The sequence below is a fragment of the Polistes dominula genome, unplaced genomic scaffold (assembly GCF_049000335.1).
Source record: "Polistes dominula isolate Pdom_NZ unplaced genomic scaffold, Pdom_raw_medaka contig_22, whole genome shotgun sequence".
In the NCBI taxonomy this organism is placed as follows: domain Eukaryota; kingdom Metazoa; phylum Arthropoda; class Insecta; order Hymenoptera; family Vespidae; genus Polistes; species Polistes dominula.
In genome coordinates, this window is record NW_028300966.1 from 955,001 (window position 1) to 974,511 (window position 19,511).

The following is a 19,511-nucleotide window of genomic DNA, read 5'->3' on the forward strand; positions in this document are numbered from 1 at the left end:
TATCACAATTGTGCATTATGAATCATATGAATATTTTTAATTATATAACTTCTTAAAATGAAAATAGAATTAATTATACTACTACTTATAAGTATTTACTAAACATTTAAATAATCAAGGTATAAGCGTATTATTTTTATTGTTTTTTTTCTTTTTTTAAATGCACTAAAATTAATCAAATAAACTTAAAATTGCGAATAATTTTCCATACAAATTGTTATCGATATTGAAATTTGTATTAAGATCATAGCAAGAAATAAAAGGCTTTTTTTATTTTTTTTTTTACTTTTTTTTTTACTTTTTTATTTTATTTTTTTTCACCTGTTAACGTTGATAATTATTATTATCTTTATTTTTGGTAATTCTCATTTATCAAATTTTTAACATTTATTTTTATTATAATATAATACATAAGAATAATAATATTTAATAATAACTAAAAAGTTATAGTTTGTGATACATATACAAAGATCTTTATAGAAAAGATGTGGAAAAGAAGAAGAAGAAGAAGAAGAAGAAGAAGAAGAAGATGGCGTAGGCGTGATAAATAATATTTTCGGGACGATAAATCGTCGTCTTCTCTGAAAATATAAATGAGAGGCGGATCTACGCCTTATGTTATACATGCGTAACCTTTTTATATATATATATATATATATATATATATATATATATATATATATATATGTATATATGTAATCCTATGTATATTAGGTGTAATACTCATGGGTGTTTTGTAAAAAAAAAAAAAAAAAAAAAAAAAGAAAAAAAAAGGGAGGAAAAAAAAATTCGATTCGTTTGAAATCTTTCATTTGACTTTTTTTTTTTTTTTTAATTTTATTTAATTTTTTTTCTCTCGTAATTTTATACAGGAAACAAGGTACTTTTACAAGGGTTATTTCTATACACAGAAATTTATTTGATTTTTATTAATAATAATTATTTGTCTATATGAACATATATATATATATATATATATATTAGAAAAAAAATGTTTGAAGTGAAAATAAGGGGATTTCAGGCTTATATGGTCAGCCAGATGAAAATTAGATCTTTTTTTCGGGGATTTTTGTTGTTCTCTATCTCGTTTGATATGTGTCAAATGAATTATTTGCAATTTATAAATCGATTCTTATGTGATGTGATGTTTATAATTAATTATTATTATTATTATTAAAATTAATTATCTCGTAATTAAATAAGTTATCATTTTAAACGAATAATCAATGAATAAATTTAATTTATTCATTGCAATAATTAAAATTATTATCGATATAGAATTTTATTATTTAATTAATTAATTAATTAATTAATTATATTTTGTTTCATCGGTTTCACGGTTTCTTCCGTTTCCACGATTTTCAAATCACCTTGATTCTAAAGAACTTATCACTTTAATAAATAATATAATCGTAGGAAAAAGAAGAAATTCTTAAGGCGTGTTTTGATAGGATGATTAATGTCAAGGATCTGTTAAAAGTTAAAGTTCGAACGATAAATCTCGATTTTAACCGGTCTATGTTGATCCTTCCAATCCTAGGATTACAAAGACAACAACATGTTGATATAAAAATACGCATACCTTAATAAGGATAACATATTTTTTCTTTTTTTTTTTCTTTTCATCAAAATATTCTCAAACTTCATTTGCATAATCAAACTTTTACATATTCCCAAATCGTTTGAGAAAATATTTGAAAGATAAATTTACAATGTGTTTTTTTTTTTTTATTTTAAATATATTATTACGTATTATTTATTATTATTATTATAAAATATTGAATGTTTATTATGTTTCGTAAGAATTAATTTATTTTTCTTATGATATTGATGATGATGACGATGACGATGACGATGATGATGATTATGATGAAAAATAACTGTAAATGTATCGGTTAATATGCCTGACTTACACGAGAGACTACTACTAACATATTTATCACAACACAACACAATTTCTTCAACTAATATATGTTATATACAAAGAAACGTGTAATATTTTGATAAATTGTTCAATTTCCGATATTTTCGGTTACAACTGCGCATCTTTTTTCAAGGACGCGCTATCATTAAATTTTTATTACAAAACATAAACTACTACAACTTTTCTAATGTATGCTTTATTATTCGTAATACTACTACTACTACTACTACTACTACTACTACTACTGTGTAATATTAGTGAAACATTAAACAAACAAAGAAATTCCTTTGTAATATTAATTAAACATTAATTAAACAAAAAAAAAAAAAGGAATTTATTTGTCGAACAAAAAAAAAATGAAAATATTCCAAAAATATTATCCTACCCCGAATTTTGTTAATTTTGACAAATTAACAAATGTTTTTGTAAATTAAGAAAATATGTTAAATTTATGGAGTCAAGTAGTCTCGCGTGGGTGGACTCTCTTCTCATGCACATATAAACACACACACACACACACATACACTTGTACACACTTTATTTTTTTCATTGACCCGTAGTAAAACTCTAAAACTCGTAAATCTTTCTTTTTTTTTCTTCTTCTTCTTCTTCTTCTTCTACGAAGAAAAATCTTTCCGGAAATTATTGATAGATATACGGATTCGTATAATAAAAAAATTAACAAAAAAAAAAAAAAAAGGAAATTGTTTCAAAATTCGAGTTGACATTTTGGACAACAAATTTCTAATTCAAAATTATTCAATGTAACTTATGAAATATTACATACAACAATTTTCTAATTATCATTCATCATTATAATAGGATTTATCGTTCATTATATTAACACATTATAATCACTGTAATAATTTTGTTTCACTTTACAATTCATCACATCTTCATAATAAACACACACACGTACGTTGTGCATTTATAGTTTGTCGTTGATAAGAAAAAAAAAAAAAAAAGAAAGAAGGAAAGAGAAAGATTCACAATTATTCTATTAATTGAATAATAGAATAGATATTTCTTTTTTTTTTTCTATTAATTAATTTCTTCGTTTTTTAGGAAGTGTAACAAGTGAGTGTTTGTTTGAACATTTTTGCGTACGTGAAATTTGTACGAATGAATTAAAATAATTTAAATAAAGAGAGAGAGAGAGAGAGAGAGACAGAGAGAGAAATATCTTTCTTTTTCTTTCTTTCTTTTTCTTTCTTTCTTTCTTTTTTCTTTCGTTTCTTTTTAATCGCTTTTTACGAAAGCGAGATATCTTAAAGAAGAAATGAAGTCACCATCGAACAACACTATTTTCGACTTTTCGATACGTTTGCGATCGCGTCAGTGAATATTCGTTCCTTTCCAAACGAGAGATCTTTAATTGCGGTCTCGTTAATTGAATCTTTTTATCGGAAGTCTTCAACAAAAAAAAAAAAACAAAAAAAAAAAAAGAGAGTGAGACGTATATCTTATCATTGGTACGAACTTTCGTTCTCGGTTGCTCGCGTTCTTTCTTCCCCCCACACACACACATTTTCGTTTTCGTTCATATCATTTTCATATACTAACTTATACTACTTGTAAATTCATTTAAACATGTAGAAAGAATATTAAAGAATAAAAGAACGTACGTTTGACTGTAAAAAAAAAGTAAAAAAAAATTAGATGAATGGTGGTGGTTTGGATGGGAAAAGGGGGGTTGGAAGAATTTTACAAAATAAAAACAAAAGGATTTGATTTGAGCTAATTCACAAGCGAGGTTTCCTTATCTTTCATTATTTTTAATTATTATTATTATTTTTTCTTTTTTTTCTTATGAACTATATTAAGTAGAAAAATAAATAGAAAATTATCAACAATTTATATTATACACAAATTGTATACGCACGAGTATACTCTTCGTACATAAGTACTATGAATATATTAATAAAAAAAAAAAACTATAGAAAAAGAAGAAGAAAAAGCGAAAAAAGAGTGAGCCGAGTAAGAAGAGAAAGAAGAAAATATTAAAATTTCCAAAATGATAGAAAAAAAAAAAAAAAAAAACAACGCGCGTTGTTCGCACGATTATCACAGAACACATTGAAAACTTTATCGATCAATGACTTTAAATAAGACTCTCCTCTCTCTCTCTCGCACTGATATCCTTGACCCGATATCGTGTCCGATATTTTCTCGCACTCGCTCTTTATTTTGTATGAATTTATTTTTTTTTCTTTTTTCTTTTTTTTTATTCTTCTCATCTTCATCTTCTTCTTCTTCTAATAAAATAAATCTGCGGTGTATTTTTTTTTTGCTTCTCTCTATATTTCGTTTATGAAATCAAAATTCGTCGAAAATCGCTGATCATTCATACGTGTCGAGTGTAATCGATAAAGATAAATTATTATAAAAAAAAAAAAATATAAAGTAGATAAGAATCATCTTACTTCCTTCAATTTATTTTTCTCTCTCTTACTCTCTCTCTCTCTCTCTCTCTCTCTTGTGTATCTTAAATTTAATTAATAATTTAATCTTTTCTTCTTTTTTTTTGTAAGGTTCTTTTTCGGTTAAATGTTAATTTCTTATTATTTCAATGATATTAATAAATAATATTATAACATTTAAGTGATTTAAGTGTCATTTATTTTTCTTCTTTTTTTTTTTTTTACGATAATTTTAATAATAATATATTTGATATAATTGTATCGAAGTATTGAATTTAATAAGATGATGAAGAAGAAGACGTCAACGTTACGTTTCAATCTCGAATGATCTCATATATACATACATACATACATATATATGTATATTTATATGTATGTATGTGAATATACATGTGTGTAGGTGGATTCTCAAACGATCATTATAATATGGTGGCATGAACGAGAAAAGAGCAATCTTCCGCTCTAGGATTTCGTCACACTCTCAATGCGATTAGATTCTGATAATAAAACGTTTTATTTATCAACATTTACGCTCCGTTGCCTTTTCTGCGATTTTTTCTTCTTCTTCTTCTTCTTTTTATTATTATTATTATTATTATTTTTTCTTTTTTATTTTTTTATTTTTTTATTCGGTTCCCAACAACCATTTCTTTTTATAACGCGTAATGTATTTCACGATAGATGTATTTCAAATTGAACGTAATTCATGTTACAGTAGAAATAAGAAAAATAATCTTTTATTTTTTTTTATTTTATTTTTTTTTTAAATATTTTTTTTCTTCTTCTTCTTCTTCTTCTTCTTCTTCTTCGGACAAAGATAAATTAGAAATGGTCAAGCATGACGATGATAACGAGATGCCTCTCTTCTTACGCAATTAATTAATTAATTACTTAACGTACAAATTTGTAAAATTAAATTATTCGATATAATTTCGAAAAAAAGTATGAATATATATATACATATATATGTATATTTAATTTTCATTTATTTCTGAAATAATTATTTAAACGTTTTTACAAACAAAAAAAAAGAGGTATTATTATGACGACTACGGTGGTAACGTTAAATATTTTTACGTGTGTATAAGAAAAAAAAAAAAGAAAAAAAAAATGTGTAATCTTATCATCCACGTTTTGAAAAATTTCTTAGTAGGGGCATAATTAAAAAATTAATGTCTCGTTGGTGTCACGTAAAAACGAACGAATTCGTTTTATTTCTTTTCTTTTTTTTATTTTTTTTTTTTTTTATCATATTCGTCAGTGATAACGACTAATTGAAAACATATTTAATTTTACAATTTCTTCTTCTTTTTCTTTTTCTTCTTCTTCTTTTTGTTGTTCTTTATTTCTTTTGGATTTTATACAAAATTATTTTAAGCAACGATTTACACCCAACAAATAAAAGGAAAAAAAAAAATGAAATAAAAAAAAGTATAAATTGTGTGTTTGAACTTTGGGCGAGTTGTTAAAAACGTTCAAAACAACTTTATAAAAATGAACAAATGATATTTTACAAAACATCAATCGATAATTATTAAATATATATATATATTTTTATTAATCGACAAAAGGTCCTCTTCTATCGTACGTCTGTTTTCTTTTTTTATTTTTTCATTTTACGAAGAGACATACCAAACCATTAGTCTCATTTATTAATTTTATTAACTTTTATATCTTTTGTGTTCGTAATTTATTTTTAATTTAATTTAATTTAAACAATCAACAACACAACCGGGTTATAATATAACACGTATCATTTTAAATGTGTAAAATACTCCTCTGGTCGATCGATAATACTCCAAATGTTTTTCACGATACTCTACACACACACACACACACACACACACACACACACACACACTCTCTCTCTCTTTCTTTCTTTCTCTCTTTTTCTTCTTCATCTTCATCTTCATCTTCTATTTCTGTTTTTTTCTTACCCTTTGAATAGGATACCACCCTATCGTCGTTCATTAAATGAGATGCGAATTGGTCTTTTGATCTTCGAATGTCTATCCAATAAAAGAGCCATTCCCTTTGTTCTTTCCTTTCTCTATTTCTATTTCTATTTTTTTTTTTTTTTTTATATTATTTTCCCTGTTTTTTTTTTTTAATTTATTTTTTTTTTCGTTAAACACACGATTGGTAGAAATTGAGACACACATGTATTCATGTAGATTAAAAGACGATGAAGAAAGTGGAGTATTATAGTATCATTTGAAAAAAGGGTTTTATTTACAAGTATCAAACTCATCTTTCACCTTTGTTACTTTCTCCCTCTCTCTCTCTCTCTCTTTCTCTCTTTTTTTTATTTTATTTTTTTATTTTTTATTTGCTTCATTGTTCTTTCATTCTCCTCTTCTTCTTCTTCTTCTTCTTCCTCTTCGTTTTCTTTTATATCAATCAATCGCCAAAACTATTTGTCTTTTTTTATTTTTTACCAACATTTGAGAATGCAAGTGTAACGTTTAACAATTGCAAGTGCAATGTTTTAATCCCTTTGGGACTAATTGCATTTGATTTTAGGTAAAGAACAAATTATCTTGTCGATAAATAAAAGAATGAAAAGGTGGTGGTGGTGGTATCGTTTTTAAAAAAAACAAAATCACTGTGACATTTGAACTCACCATTATTTCGAATATTTTCATTTTACATCCGTGTTTATTACATTTACTTTGTAGAATGTAAGAAAGTATTTAACAGTTGACTGTGGAATTTAGTTTCAAAAGATCACCACCATTGTGGGTGTGGAATTAAAATACAAGCAACGACGTGTATACACGTCGAACGTAGAGTAAAAATGGTATTGTTATACATTTTATGTAAAACGAAGAAGAATGACATTTTTTTTAAACTTTTCAACAAAATTTCTACAAAATCTTCTTTGCAAGATGAAAATAATGTCCACGTTCAGACACTTGCAAAAGATTAACTCTATCAGTTAAATATTTTTAAAATGTTTGGAAAATATTTATGTTCAATCTTTTATGAATCTTTTTCAAAATCTTTTAGAATGATGATCTGCAAGGTTTCGAAAAAAAGATTTTTTTTTTTTGGAAATATTTTACAAAACTTTCGCTGAAAGATTTCCAAATCTTTCATTTATTATATTGTATTATAATAATGTAAGAACGTAGAAAATTATATTACGGAATAATAATAATAATAATAATAATAATAATAATGATGATAATAATAATGATATATGCAAGTTATTCAGAACGTATTGACAATTAAGTTAAACCAGACGATACGTCGCCATCCAATTATCACGCTTCAATTCACTTTGAAGATACGAAATGATCTATCCAACCAGTTACTTCGATCATACTTAAAATATGTTATGTTTATCCTTTACATTATTTTATTTTATTTTATTTTTATCATTCCCTTCCTTCTGTCATCTTACTTTCTCTTGTTTATATTTGTTAAATAAAAAAAAAATAAAAAATAGATCAATCGTATCTATCGTATCGAATGAAATCGAAGAGTTACGAGAAGACGATTATTAATCTAACGTAAATTTGAACGACCTTGGAATAATTCTACACATATTACAAATAGTACTTGATACAATCATAATGTCAATCGAATAAATTTAACAATTGTATCGATTTACATGATGCAATCCAATCATCATTGGCAATAGTTTGACATCTTGAAAAAGACCAATATTTTTATACATATCGTAAACTTTAATATGATGATATAATCAAATATATTAATGTACGAATAAAAAGCTTCTTTTTTATTTTTTTTTATTTTTTTTTTTGTTACGTTATAGATCATTTTTTTATCGAGAAGACAAAAAAAAAAAGAAGCAATTGTTCACATCTACAATTTAAAGTAAAGAATAATATATAATGAAATAAACGTATGTTAAAGTCAGGTGTTATTAGATTTGACAAATTTCACTTGAATATACTCTTCTGCTTGTCATGTCGCTTCTTGTGACAATGTATTCACAGTATGAAGATAATTATTTCTATGACTAACTTATTACATTGATTAGTTTAGTTTGACATGAATTGTGTGTTAAATAATAATGAAACGTAACGATTAAAGTTCACTCGGATTGTCACTTTTATTATTATTATTCTTATATATTACTTTCATTCAAAAGACTGAAGCAAACGACAAAAAGAAAAAGTTAATATATAAATGTATGAGTGTGTGAGTGAGTTAGTTAGTTAGTGAGAGAGAGAGAGAGAGATAGGATGGAAAACCAATCGTTGTTTTTACAGTTAGGGGCTAGATTTTTTCGTCCGAATGACCTGGGGAAATCTGCAATCGAACAGATTGTTGTCCTCCACTCTCTTTATTTAAATGATGACAAAAAGACAAAAATGATGATGATGATGATGACGATGACGATGATAATACTGATGCTGATGATGATGATGATGATGATGAAAACGACAATCTTAAAAGATGTTTGTATGTGTGTTTGTGGAGGTTCTTGGCCTCGCATGAAAGAAGAAGAGATCATCCATGAGAAAATAGATATCTGTGCCAAATCCCGGTGACTTTCCATTGCAAATTCTCCGTTCTAATGAAATCTATTCGATTTGTTCGTTGACAAAAAAAAAAAAAAAAAAAGAATTAGAATAAAAATTGAATAGAAAAGAATATATAAAAAAAAAAAAAAAAAAAAAGATTAGAACGAAAAAGTGTAATCTAATGCGTTCCCAATAATCATCGTTCTATGGTTTGTTGTTGTTGTTGTTTTTTGTTTTTTTTTTTTTTTTTGACAATAAATAATACATTTGAAAATTTCTAATTTATTTCAATGTAAGCAATTAATTTAAATTATTTGTAATAATTAATTTAGGAATGATTTGTTTATAAAAAATCTCGTTTTCTTTATGCACCGATAATAATGCAGTTTTCAAATAAAATCATCTTTTATTATTATTCAATACTTTATGTGAATTAATAAATATTAGGTTGTCCCAAAAGTTTCTTCCTTTTTAGTAATTCTACAGGTACCATATTTTTTATGTTGAATAATTTAAAGTATAGTAAAATGTAAAATAAAGTAGAATATTATTTTTAGTAAAATATCGTAAAATACAAATAAAAAAAAATTATATTACGCATACAATATTGTTCAACTTATTATCAAACAAAGGAAGAAACTTTTGGGACAACCTAATATATTAACCCATTAGCTGCTACGATCACCATTTAAGGATTTTTGGAATTTTACGTACACCACACGGTTTTATGTGAACTGTATGGAAAAATGGCATAATAATAGCTATGTTGTATGTATAGAATAATACTAAGAAAATTAAGTAATAGTCTCTTAATAGTTTTTTTTTTTTTTTTTCGTGCAACCAGCCACAATTCCCATTGAAGACTTTTTAAAAAAAAATATAAATACCTATTTTTGAAACAAAAAATAATTTGTCAGCTAATGGATTAATAATGTCGAATTATAAAAATATTACAAATATAAATTATTGAAGTATAGAATTTAATTTTGTCGCGTTTAGAAAACTTTGAAACTTCAATCATTAGACGTCAGCTATCTTCGAAGCAACACCACAAACGTTATCTAAGAACTTAGAAAAAAAAAAAAAAAAATATAAAAAATAGAAGAAAAAAAAGAGAAATAAAATCGAATTAGTAAGTTCATATTTTAAAATAGATCGGAAAATGAAGAAACGTTAAACGTTTGTCTCTTAGTAACTGTTAGTAACATAAAATATAATATGTATATATATATAAGAAATGTTGTGTGAAAGTAAATACGTAAAGGAAAGCACGTGGCGTAAGTTTATTATCGCATTGTCGAGGAGAGTTAGTTATTACGTTATTTCTTCTCTAATTAGACGAAATAAAATGACGGCATTCTTGAATCATCGTCGTAATATACGCATACCGCTTTCTCAATCGGCGAACGATTTCTTCTTATCTTTTGTAATTCGACGAATCCTTTAACATAAGAGTAACAGAGAGACAGACAGAGAGAAAGAAAGAAAGAAAAAAAACATGGACGGAGTATGGGAAGTTAAAGAAGAAGCAGAAGAAGATGATGATATATAGATAAAGATGAATTGAAATACAACATGGAGAATAATTAAAAGAATAAAAATGATAAGAACGAAAATAGGAAATAATAATATTGAAAACTTGAGATGACGAATAATACGAGAAAAAGATAGTTTAAATATAGATGACAATTGTAGATGAATTTTATATACAAGATGGCGGATGAGATAAGAAGAAGGATAAATGGGATAGAAAAAAGAAAAGAAAAATATTAAAAAACGTGAAAATAAGGCAAAATAATAATAATAATAATAATAATAGACAGAGATAGAGATAGATAATTATTCTTAGGAATGTGTAACCATTAGTTAAACGGAAAGTTACGGATGCGATATACTCGAGTATAATACATGTAATTCAAAAGAGAAGAGGCCTATGAGATATTTCAATTGGATAGTCTGTCCCGATGATGTTACACTCGCGATGCATCAATTCCTTCCACGCCCATTGAATTGATTTCTCCCTGACTCTCGTAGACTCTTGGTCGCCTTTTCAAGTTACTAACCATATATACATACACACGCATACATATAAAGCTTTCTCTCTTTTTCTTTCCTTCTTCTTTTTTTTTTTTTTTAATTTCTTAGTACAGTGATCCGTTCCAAGAACGATTGAGACCTCCTTGCGTAGTTTCTATCTTTCTATCTCTCTTTGATGCACTTAAAATGTACTCTCTCTTTCACATTTTTTTTTTTTTTTATATCTTTTTTTTTTTTTTCTCAACAAACAGTTTCCTGCAAAACAGAAAATCTTTTTTTCCCCTCGTATGTCTCGACACACTGTTTACGTGTTTTTTGTTTTTTTTTTAACTATTATTCTTTTTATTATTTCAATGTTTGTTTGTCATTGGAATGATCTTATTTTGTATTTTGTTAATGTTATATACAAATTATATTGTACTTTTCAGATGGATTCAAGAGTGACATCGTACTTTGGTGTAAATTATTATTACCTCAAGCAGGAAATAAAAGAGTTTACAATTTACAAAGTAAACAATTGATCAAATTGTTCGCACGTATATTATGTCAAGACGAAGAATCAATGTTAGAAGATCTCGAGAATGGTGATATTGCTGAAACTATTCGTATATTTTTTGACAGTAGTACCGCTGTCACTCCTTCGAACAAAAGTTTACTCACAATACAAGAGGTAAAATGAATATTTTAATATATATATATATATATATATATATATATATATATATATATATATATATATATATATAAATTACGTTTTACGTTGTTTGTCCGCAATGGACTCCTAAACTACTGAATCAATTTTAATCAAATTTTACACATTGTGTGCAGTTTTATCCAACTTGAAAGATAGGATAGTTTATATCTTGTCCCTTAGGGATCAGAAAATCTAACATTATAGTCGATTAAATGAATTCTTTTTTTATTATTCATACAAAATCTCTATTTTGAATAAAACAATTCTCAAAACAATATGTGTCGTGGTCAAGGTAGGATTTTGGTCGTCCAGACCCTTCTTTGAATTCAATCAAAAGGAAAACAAAAAATACGAGACTTTTCTCGGTTTCTTTTTTTTCTTTTCTTCTTTTCTGGACGAACAAATCGACCCTTCTTTAAGCCAACCCCTCAAAAAAAAATGTATATTTTCTCGTTCTATTTCAAATCCACTCTCGTCAAATCTAATATACATTTTTTCTTTCTTCTATACGATAAAATTTGTCTCTTTAAAAAATGAATACAATGGATTATTACAAATTATTATATTTATTCTTATTTTTCAATGAAACCATAAATTATTATAGGTTGACGAATTTCTCGAACAATTGTCACATTTAACGAAAGAGGATGAACAAATCAATCATTTTAAGTCCATTATTGGTAGGTAAGTGATGTATTATTTAAAAACAAACAAAAGTTTCGTCTATTTTAAATAAACATTTTTAATAATTTGTATTATATTACTTTTAGGTGTACAGGAAATGATTTGAAAATGATCATACGACTTATAAAACACGATCTTCGAATAAATGCTGGTCCTAAACATATGTAAGTTAATTTGTTTGTCCTAATTCTTTCTATGATTATGCAAGATACAATTTATATAAAAAAAAAAAAAATTATTCTATATTTATTATTTATAATAAAATAGTCTTGGTGCAGTTCACGAGGATGCATATAAAGCATTTCAAGTATCAATGAACTTGGAAACAGTCGTGGAACGATTTGTACCAAGTACTTCTTTACCCTCACCAATTTCTAAGAAGGGAACTACAACATTAACTTCACCAGGTGGTAGCAAGGTATCTCTGTCATTAATGACTCCTGTTTTACCAATGTTGGTAAGTATAAATTGTTAGATATATTTTTTTTCGTTACACCGATAACTACTAGCATAACAATTTTATTTATAGGCAGAAGCATGCAAATCTATTGAAATGGCAATGAAAAAGTGTTCTAATGGGATGTTATCTGAAATTAAATATGATGGGGAACGTGTTCAAGTACATAAAAGGGGTTCTGAATTTCAATACTTTAGTCGATCACTTAAACCGGTGATGGCGCATAAGGTTAATTCATTCTTTTATGATTTATCAATGAAAATTATTGAAGATAATTGTAAAATAATAAATAATGAAATTTCAGATAAGACACTTTAAAGATTACATTCCTAAAGCGTTTCCAAATGGTGATGATTTAATCCTCGATTCTGAAATTCTTCTGATTGATAATGAAACTGGAAAACCATTACCATTTGGAAGTTTAGGTGTACATAAGGTAAATGTAATTATATAATTATTGTCATTGCCATTTAGTTACTTATTTCTACTCATGATGTTGCAGAAATCAGAATTTAAGGACGCAAATGTCTGTCTTTTTGTATTTGATTGTATTTATTATAACGGGGAAATACTTATTGACAAGTAAGTAGAAATAAAATAATTCTGTAAAATATTCTGTGAAATTGTTGATAACGTTACATTGATTTTTAGATCTATGATAGAAAGAAGACAGATTTTGAAGAGGAGCATGACAGAGATACCTAACAGAATAATGTTGTCCGAAGCTCAAGAAGTTCATGTAAATAAATTTTGTTTGAAATTTGTATATCTTTGGATAAAGATCATCATTTTTATGTAATTATTTTATCGTGATTTTAGGATCCTAAAGATTTGGCAGAGATGATTGCTAAAGTTTTGAGATTGGGACTCGAAGGATTAGTTTTGAAAGATATTAAAGTACGTATGTTTGTACACAAATTAATTTCTTAATAATTATTTTAAATAAACAATTGTAGAGTAAATATGAACCTGGTAAAAGACATTGGTTGAAGGTAAAGAAGGATTATTTATTCGGTGGTGCAATGGCCGACAGTGCAGATCTCGTTGTTCTCGGTGCTTGGTATGGTACCGGTCAAAAAGGTTTCTACATTATCAATGTCGATATTACAGTTTTTTTTTTTAAATTTAAAATAATATTTAAAAAATATTTTTTTTTTTTTTAGGAGGAATGATGTCTATATTTCTTATGGGTTGTTATGACACTGATAATGATAAATGGTTAACAGTAACAAAAGTGAGCAAATTAAAAGATCAAATTTCAATGCTACAAAATAAAATTGTATAATAGACATGATAAATAATAAAAGATTATTAATTAATTAGGTACATTCTGGTCATGATGATGCAATGTTAGAAACTCTTCAAAAACAACTTGATATGGTTAAAATAGGTAAAGATCCTAGCAAGGTTCCAAAATGGTTACGAGCTAACAAACCAATGATTCCAGACTTCGTTGCAAAAGATCCAAAGGTGATTAGAACACGTTATATCAATCATTTTATTTAAATATATGTTTATTCTTTATTTCTTTATATATTTGATTTTAGAAACAACCAGTATGGGAAATCACTGGAGCAGAATTTACAAATCAAGGTGTACATACGGCAGACGGAATTAGTATTAGATTTCCACGAGTAACGCGAATTCGCGATGACAAGGATTGGTCTACTGCTACAAATTTAAATGAACTTCGTGATTTGTTTAAAAGAAGTTCGGAATCATTGGACTTTAGTATTCTTTTGGGTACCAATAATAACAGGTGAGAATTAACACGAAAGAATGAACCTTATGCTTTTAAAATGAAACATGTGTTATGAACAATATATTTTTTTTATTATTTGATTTAAGCGAGAAGAAAAATACCGATGTTGTTGCTTCGACTAGTTCTACTCAAAACAATCAAACTACGATCTCTAACAAAGTTACTGTTAAAAAAGATATTTCTCCGAAAAAAATAAAAATTGAAAATACAAGTTTTGACAATGATAACGAAAATATCCAAGAAGAAGTTACAAATGTAAAATCTAGAATTCGTGTTAAAAAAGAATTTCATATTAGCGAATCGAGTACTACTAGTACAGGAAAGACAAATATGAAGAAAAATATTGAAAAGTACGAAAAGAATGTTAAGGTAAAAAAGGAATCAGATCTTTTCGATCCTGATATTAAAATAAAAAAAGAAGTTTGTCCAGATGTAAATTTACACAATGAAAAATCCATAGTAGAGACTGAACTTGATTTTCAAGATGATTCATCTGCTAAATATTATTCTTTCGTTGGAAATGATGTACGTGTAATTTCTGTTTATTTGTTAATAATTATTCTCTCTCTAAATATATTTTTACATTTAATAAATTCTATTGAAACGTAAACAAATGTTTTCTTTTCTTTTTTTTTCTTTCTCTAACATTAGTACATCGAATACAACGAAAGAGGAAGCCCTTTAAATTGGATCAAGGATCGAAAGCCGGAAAAGGGATTACCACTTGACGCTCAACCCTTATCTGACAATATGGAGGATGTACTTGTAAGATAACATACTCACAAAATGCACTTTTATTGTTATCGCTAACATTGACCATTCACTTTTCTATTTTATTCAAAAAAAAAAAAAAAAAGCTGTGCTATTTATTTTGTAACATTGAATTTTAAATCATATTTAATTACAGAAATCAAAAGGTATTTTTGGGGAAGTTCGTGTCACCTTGGCGCAAGATATAAAAAAGAAAAGACGAAAACGTCTTTGGCGAGAATTGAAAACGTATCCTTTTTCTATATTTCAATATTATTTCAACATTTTTTTATTATATTAAAAATCAATTATAATATGTTAATTTTTTTCTTTTTATCATATTTTGCTTACTTTAGAAAAATTTTTACTACGCGTTTTTACAGTTTTAAACAATTATCTCAAAGAGAGAATTTTAAAAATGAATAATTGATTTTTAATATCACCTGTGAGAACTTTTGACACGTCCTGTATTATAATCCTTTTCTTTTTTTCTTTTTATATTTGCTGAATAGCAGAAGTCCACTTAGAATATTTATGCATGTGACAGTATCGTGATTTACGAATGACATGATCGATACTACATATGCAATATGTATATACAGTTAAAAGCAATGCGTTCAAGTATTCCCGAGCTATCGTTATTAAGAGAGTTTTTTTCAAACTAAATAATAAAAAAAAATAAATAAATAAATATAAAAAATAGAAAAGGATAAAGTTAAAGAGAGAGAGAGAGAGAGAGAGAGAGAGAGAGAGAGAGAGAAAATAAAAAATATGGAATACGTTGAAAAACGTAATATGATCGAAACTTTTTGACAGTACATATACCCTTCCCACGTGTGTGGGTGTGCATATAAATTTTAATTATTTTCAAATGAAGATAATTAAATATGCGACGAGCATACCTATATGCATCATTTCAAATTTTTATTTAAATTTATTAAGCTAGGTAACTGTAAAATAATCCAACATTCTCGGTGTATGATAATCATTTTGAAAATTAACAAAAAATTCAATTAAATGTATCCTTTTAATATAAGAATTAAACGAATATATAGAAATATTCTTATTTTAATCGTTATTTTTATTTTCTTGTGCATTTTACTTATTTTTAATAATAAAAATCAAATAACAATTAGATATTGAACACCATTCAGTTAAACTTTATTAACTTAATGGTATATTTGTGATGAAAGTAATTTGATCTGGTCAAGTATACATAAGATAGAAATTTGTTTGATGATTTAGTATATATACATGTAAGTGTGTATAATTAATGTAATTTTATGGTTCTCTAGTTCTCTAGTACTCTCTCTTTCTCTCTCTTTCTCGTCTCCTCTTATTTTCATTTGGAATGATAAATTACATGTTTCGTCTAATTGTAAGTAATATCATCTCGTTGACCATAGCGCAGAAAACAGAACATATTTGATGAATTACTATACTTAAGTGATATATTGTAGAATTATTCTCTCTCTCTCTCTTTCTCTTTCTTTTTCTTATTTTCATTTAGAATGACAAAAGTTTTTTTTATGCCAAGCTTTGTGTGTTCGTTTATGAGTAGTTTTAAATATCGTTAATTATTCTAAAGAAAAAAAAAAAAGGAAAGAAAGAAAGAACAATTCAAGGATATAACAGATTTAGAAATTGTTGGTAAAAATATTTGAAGATTTTTTTAAAAATTATTATTAATATAAACATTTAAATGAGGTATATTTTCCTTAGTAAAAATTACAAAATGATCAGACTTGGAGCAATTATTTTGAAAGACTCGGATCGATGCAAATCTACTCATGTGATTCACGATCGTAAAGAAATTTCATCGACACTTCTAAGGGTTTGTGAAATTAATATTTTTTTTTTTTTTTTATTAATATTCATTAATGTAAACAACAATTTTCATATGTTCACATCATTTATTATTTCAGACATCTTTTTTCTATCACATTAACATTTATTGATTCAGTTATTTAATATGTTTTACATTTTTATATTTATTTTTTTTTAAATGTCTTTTTTTTATCACATTTGAATTTTGGCGCGAATTTGTTACTATCTTACGATTGGATGATTACGAAAAGTGCGGCAAATTTAATCGATTCCCTCGTATATGGGATACGACACTAACGAGATTAATCGTAGAGAGTTAATTCCGAAGCCATTACCGCGAGGTGTTTCATCGTTTAATAGTTTGCCTAGCCTACAAGATGTCTACTGGATTTAATCATCCATGGTTTATGCCAATTAACCTTTACACGATGTCGTAGCAATTACCAAATAAATCCCATAGCCCGTAGGAAGTCATGAATTAGAAAACATATATTCGATATTTATTGATTTTCTCTTTACAAATATGAATAATTTCCGAAAAATCAACGATTGCTAAACATGTTTTTTTTATTTTTTTAATCAATTATGCATTGTATTATATGGTATATGTAATTAAATATTGTTATAGGATTTTCAAGACGTTCCAAAAAGTGCAAGACACGTAAATTCGTCCTGGTTGGAAGAATCAGCTGCGTCATCGGAAATGAAGGATATTTATTCTTACGCTGTAACACTAGTTGCGGATTATTGTAATTGTTCTTGCACCTGTTCCCATCGATGATGAACGAGCTTCAATCGGAAAATATCTTTTTTTTTTATTATTATTATTATTATTTTTCCCCTTTTTTTTACCGATCAATCAAATATTTCTACCCTTTTATAGATATTTTATTATTGAAAGTAAATTGTTTTTTATTCGTAATAGCAAAGAAAAAAAAAAAGAGTAGAAATAGAATGAAATGATAATGTTTACATTTTTAATCAATCAATCGTAACTACTGCGAATATTATTATGAAATTTGCGTATATTATTTTTTAAATAATTAATTATTGTTATTTATTTAAGTTGAAATAAAAATAATGCTAAAGGGTGATCCCATAAAAGTTGAAATCCAATTTAGAAGCCATGTGTAAAACTGAATGTCCTCGACGGAAAATTTTATATCGCGAAATTTTAATTAAGACACACCGAAGGGAACTATACACTTGTACGGTTTAAAGGATGAAATGAATTAGCTAAAGTTAATGAAACTTTTTTTGCGAAATTGTCGTTTATCGAGAAAACGATAAATGAATGAAAAATTAATAAAAAAAAAAAAAAATAAATGAATAGCAAATTTTGTGTTTCGTTTGAAAGCCTGCTTCCAAAATAATTCAAAGATTTCTATTTTTAGTCTTGAGCAATTATTTCTATCATAAATTATATAATGTACTCTAAGTTAACAAATTATTTGATAAATCTAACATTCATTTGATTATTTGTAATAAAATTCATTTGTCAGAAGGACCTTAAAAAGTTAATAATAATTTAAACATGTAAATGATTTTAAATTGAATCTAACACAGCCATTCGCCCGATAGTACTTGCGTTACATAATTTACAATTAGATTTGGAATAGATCGCAAGCAATATCGACCCAGGTCTCACCGCGAGAAGGTTGCTGTTTTCGGAGACCCACGGGCTAAGACTCTACTTCTATAATTATCTTTCTAACTAGTACATTTCATTAGTCATTTGTTAGAAAGAAATTTCTAAAATTCAACCGGAAAAACGTGTCACCAAATTTTTTATCCAACTTATTATTTAAGTTAGATGAAAAATCATGTACATCGTTTTAAATCGACCTACCTACCCGATTTACAATTCTAAATTAACGCAAACATGTCTAAGCTTTGACGTAGATTCGGTTGGAACTTTAAATAATATAAAACGCAAGTTCCTATTAAACAAACGCAAGTTCCTAATACGCAAACGCAAGTTCCTAATACGCAAACGCAAGTTCCTACTAAACAAACGCAAAAATGTAAACTTACAATGTAACACGCAAAGTATTACAATATGAACGCACGCATTTATGTGCACTAAAGTGCATTGACTATTATTTTAATAATAATAAAAATTCGTAACGTTATAAAAAATATTCCTAATATTATTTAAAACCTGATAAAAATATTTTAATTTCTCGTTGGATTAAAATATTTTTTTTTAATGATTATTAAATTTATATTTTATTCTTTTATAAGATTAAAATAATTTAAAATATTCTTTTTACATTATTCATCTTATTATAACATCATAAATCAATCATTTATTTTATTATCTTATCATTTAATATATAATTCTATCTAAAACTAATCCTCTTCAGATGCTATTAACAATATTTCTACCTGTGAATAGAAACAATTAAGAAAGATTTATAAAAAAAAAAAAAAATCAATGAAAATTGTTCACACAGACAC

General features: G+C 26.3%; 1 protein-coding gene across 2 annotated transcripts in view; it reads left to right on the forward strand.

The window, feature by feature from the left end:
* The window catches only part of DNAlig3 (DNA ligase 3), a 43,779-nt gene extending 24,656 nt beyond the window's left edge, over nucleotides 1-19,123 (forward strand). The window contains exons 1-19 of one of the 2 annotated variants that reach the window (XM_089173082.1): nucleotides 11,038-11,065; nucleotides 11,306-11,547; nucleotides 12,176-12,255; nucleotides 12,342-12,419; nucleotides 12,523-12,712; nucleotides 12,785-12,940; nucleotides 13,017-13,148; nucleotides 13,215-13,294; nucleotides 13,364-13,451; nucleotides 13,532-13,609; nucleotides 13,669-13,792; nucleotides 13,876-13,946; nucleotides 14,036-14,182; nucleotides 14,260-14,471; nucleotides 14,561-14,999; nucleotides 15,126-15,239; nucleotides 15,382-15,473; nucleotides 16,968-17,058; nucleotides 17,680-19,123. In XM_089173082.1, coding sequence (XP_089029208.1) covers nucleotides 11,053-11,065; nucleotides 11,306-11,547; nucleotides 12,176-12,255; nucleotides 12,342-12,419; nucleotides 12,523-12,712; nucleotides 12,785-12,940; nucleotides 13,017-13,148; nucleotides 13,215-13,294; nucleotides 13,364-13,451; nucleotides 13,532-13,609; nucleotides 13,669-13,792; nucleotides 13,876-13,946; nucleotides 14,036-14,182; nucleotides 14,260-14,471; nucleotides 14,561-14,999; nucleotides 15,126-15,239; nucleotides 15,382-15,473; nucleotides 16,968-17,058; nucleotides 17,680-17,832 — 2,580 coding nt within the window. In that variant the 5' untranslated portion in view covers nucleotides 11,038-11,052 and the 3' untranslated portion in view covers nucleotides 17,833-19,123. Of the gene's footprint in view, nucleotides 1-11,037; nucleotides 11,066-11,305; nucleotides 11,548-12,175; nucleotides 12,256-12,341; nucleotides 12,420-12,522; nucleotides 12,713-12,784; nucleotides 12,941-13,016; nucleotides 13,149-13,214; nucleotides 13,295-13,363; nucleotides 13,452-13,531; nucleotides 13,610-13,668; nucleotides 13,793-13,875; nucleotides 13,947-14,035; nucleotides 14,183-14,259; nucleotides 14,472-14,560; nucleotides 15,000-15,125; nucleotides 15,240-15,381; nucleotides 15,474-16,967; nucleotides 17,059-17,679 lie in introns of those variants that run through there. The other variant, XM_015332847.2, reaches the window with a different exon arrangement.
* The last annotated feature ends 388 nt before the right edge of the window (nucleotides 19,124-19,511 follow it).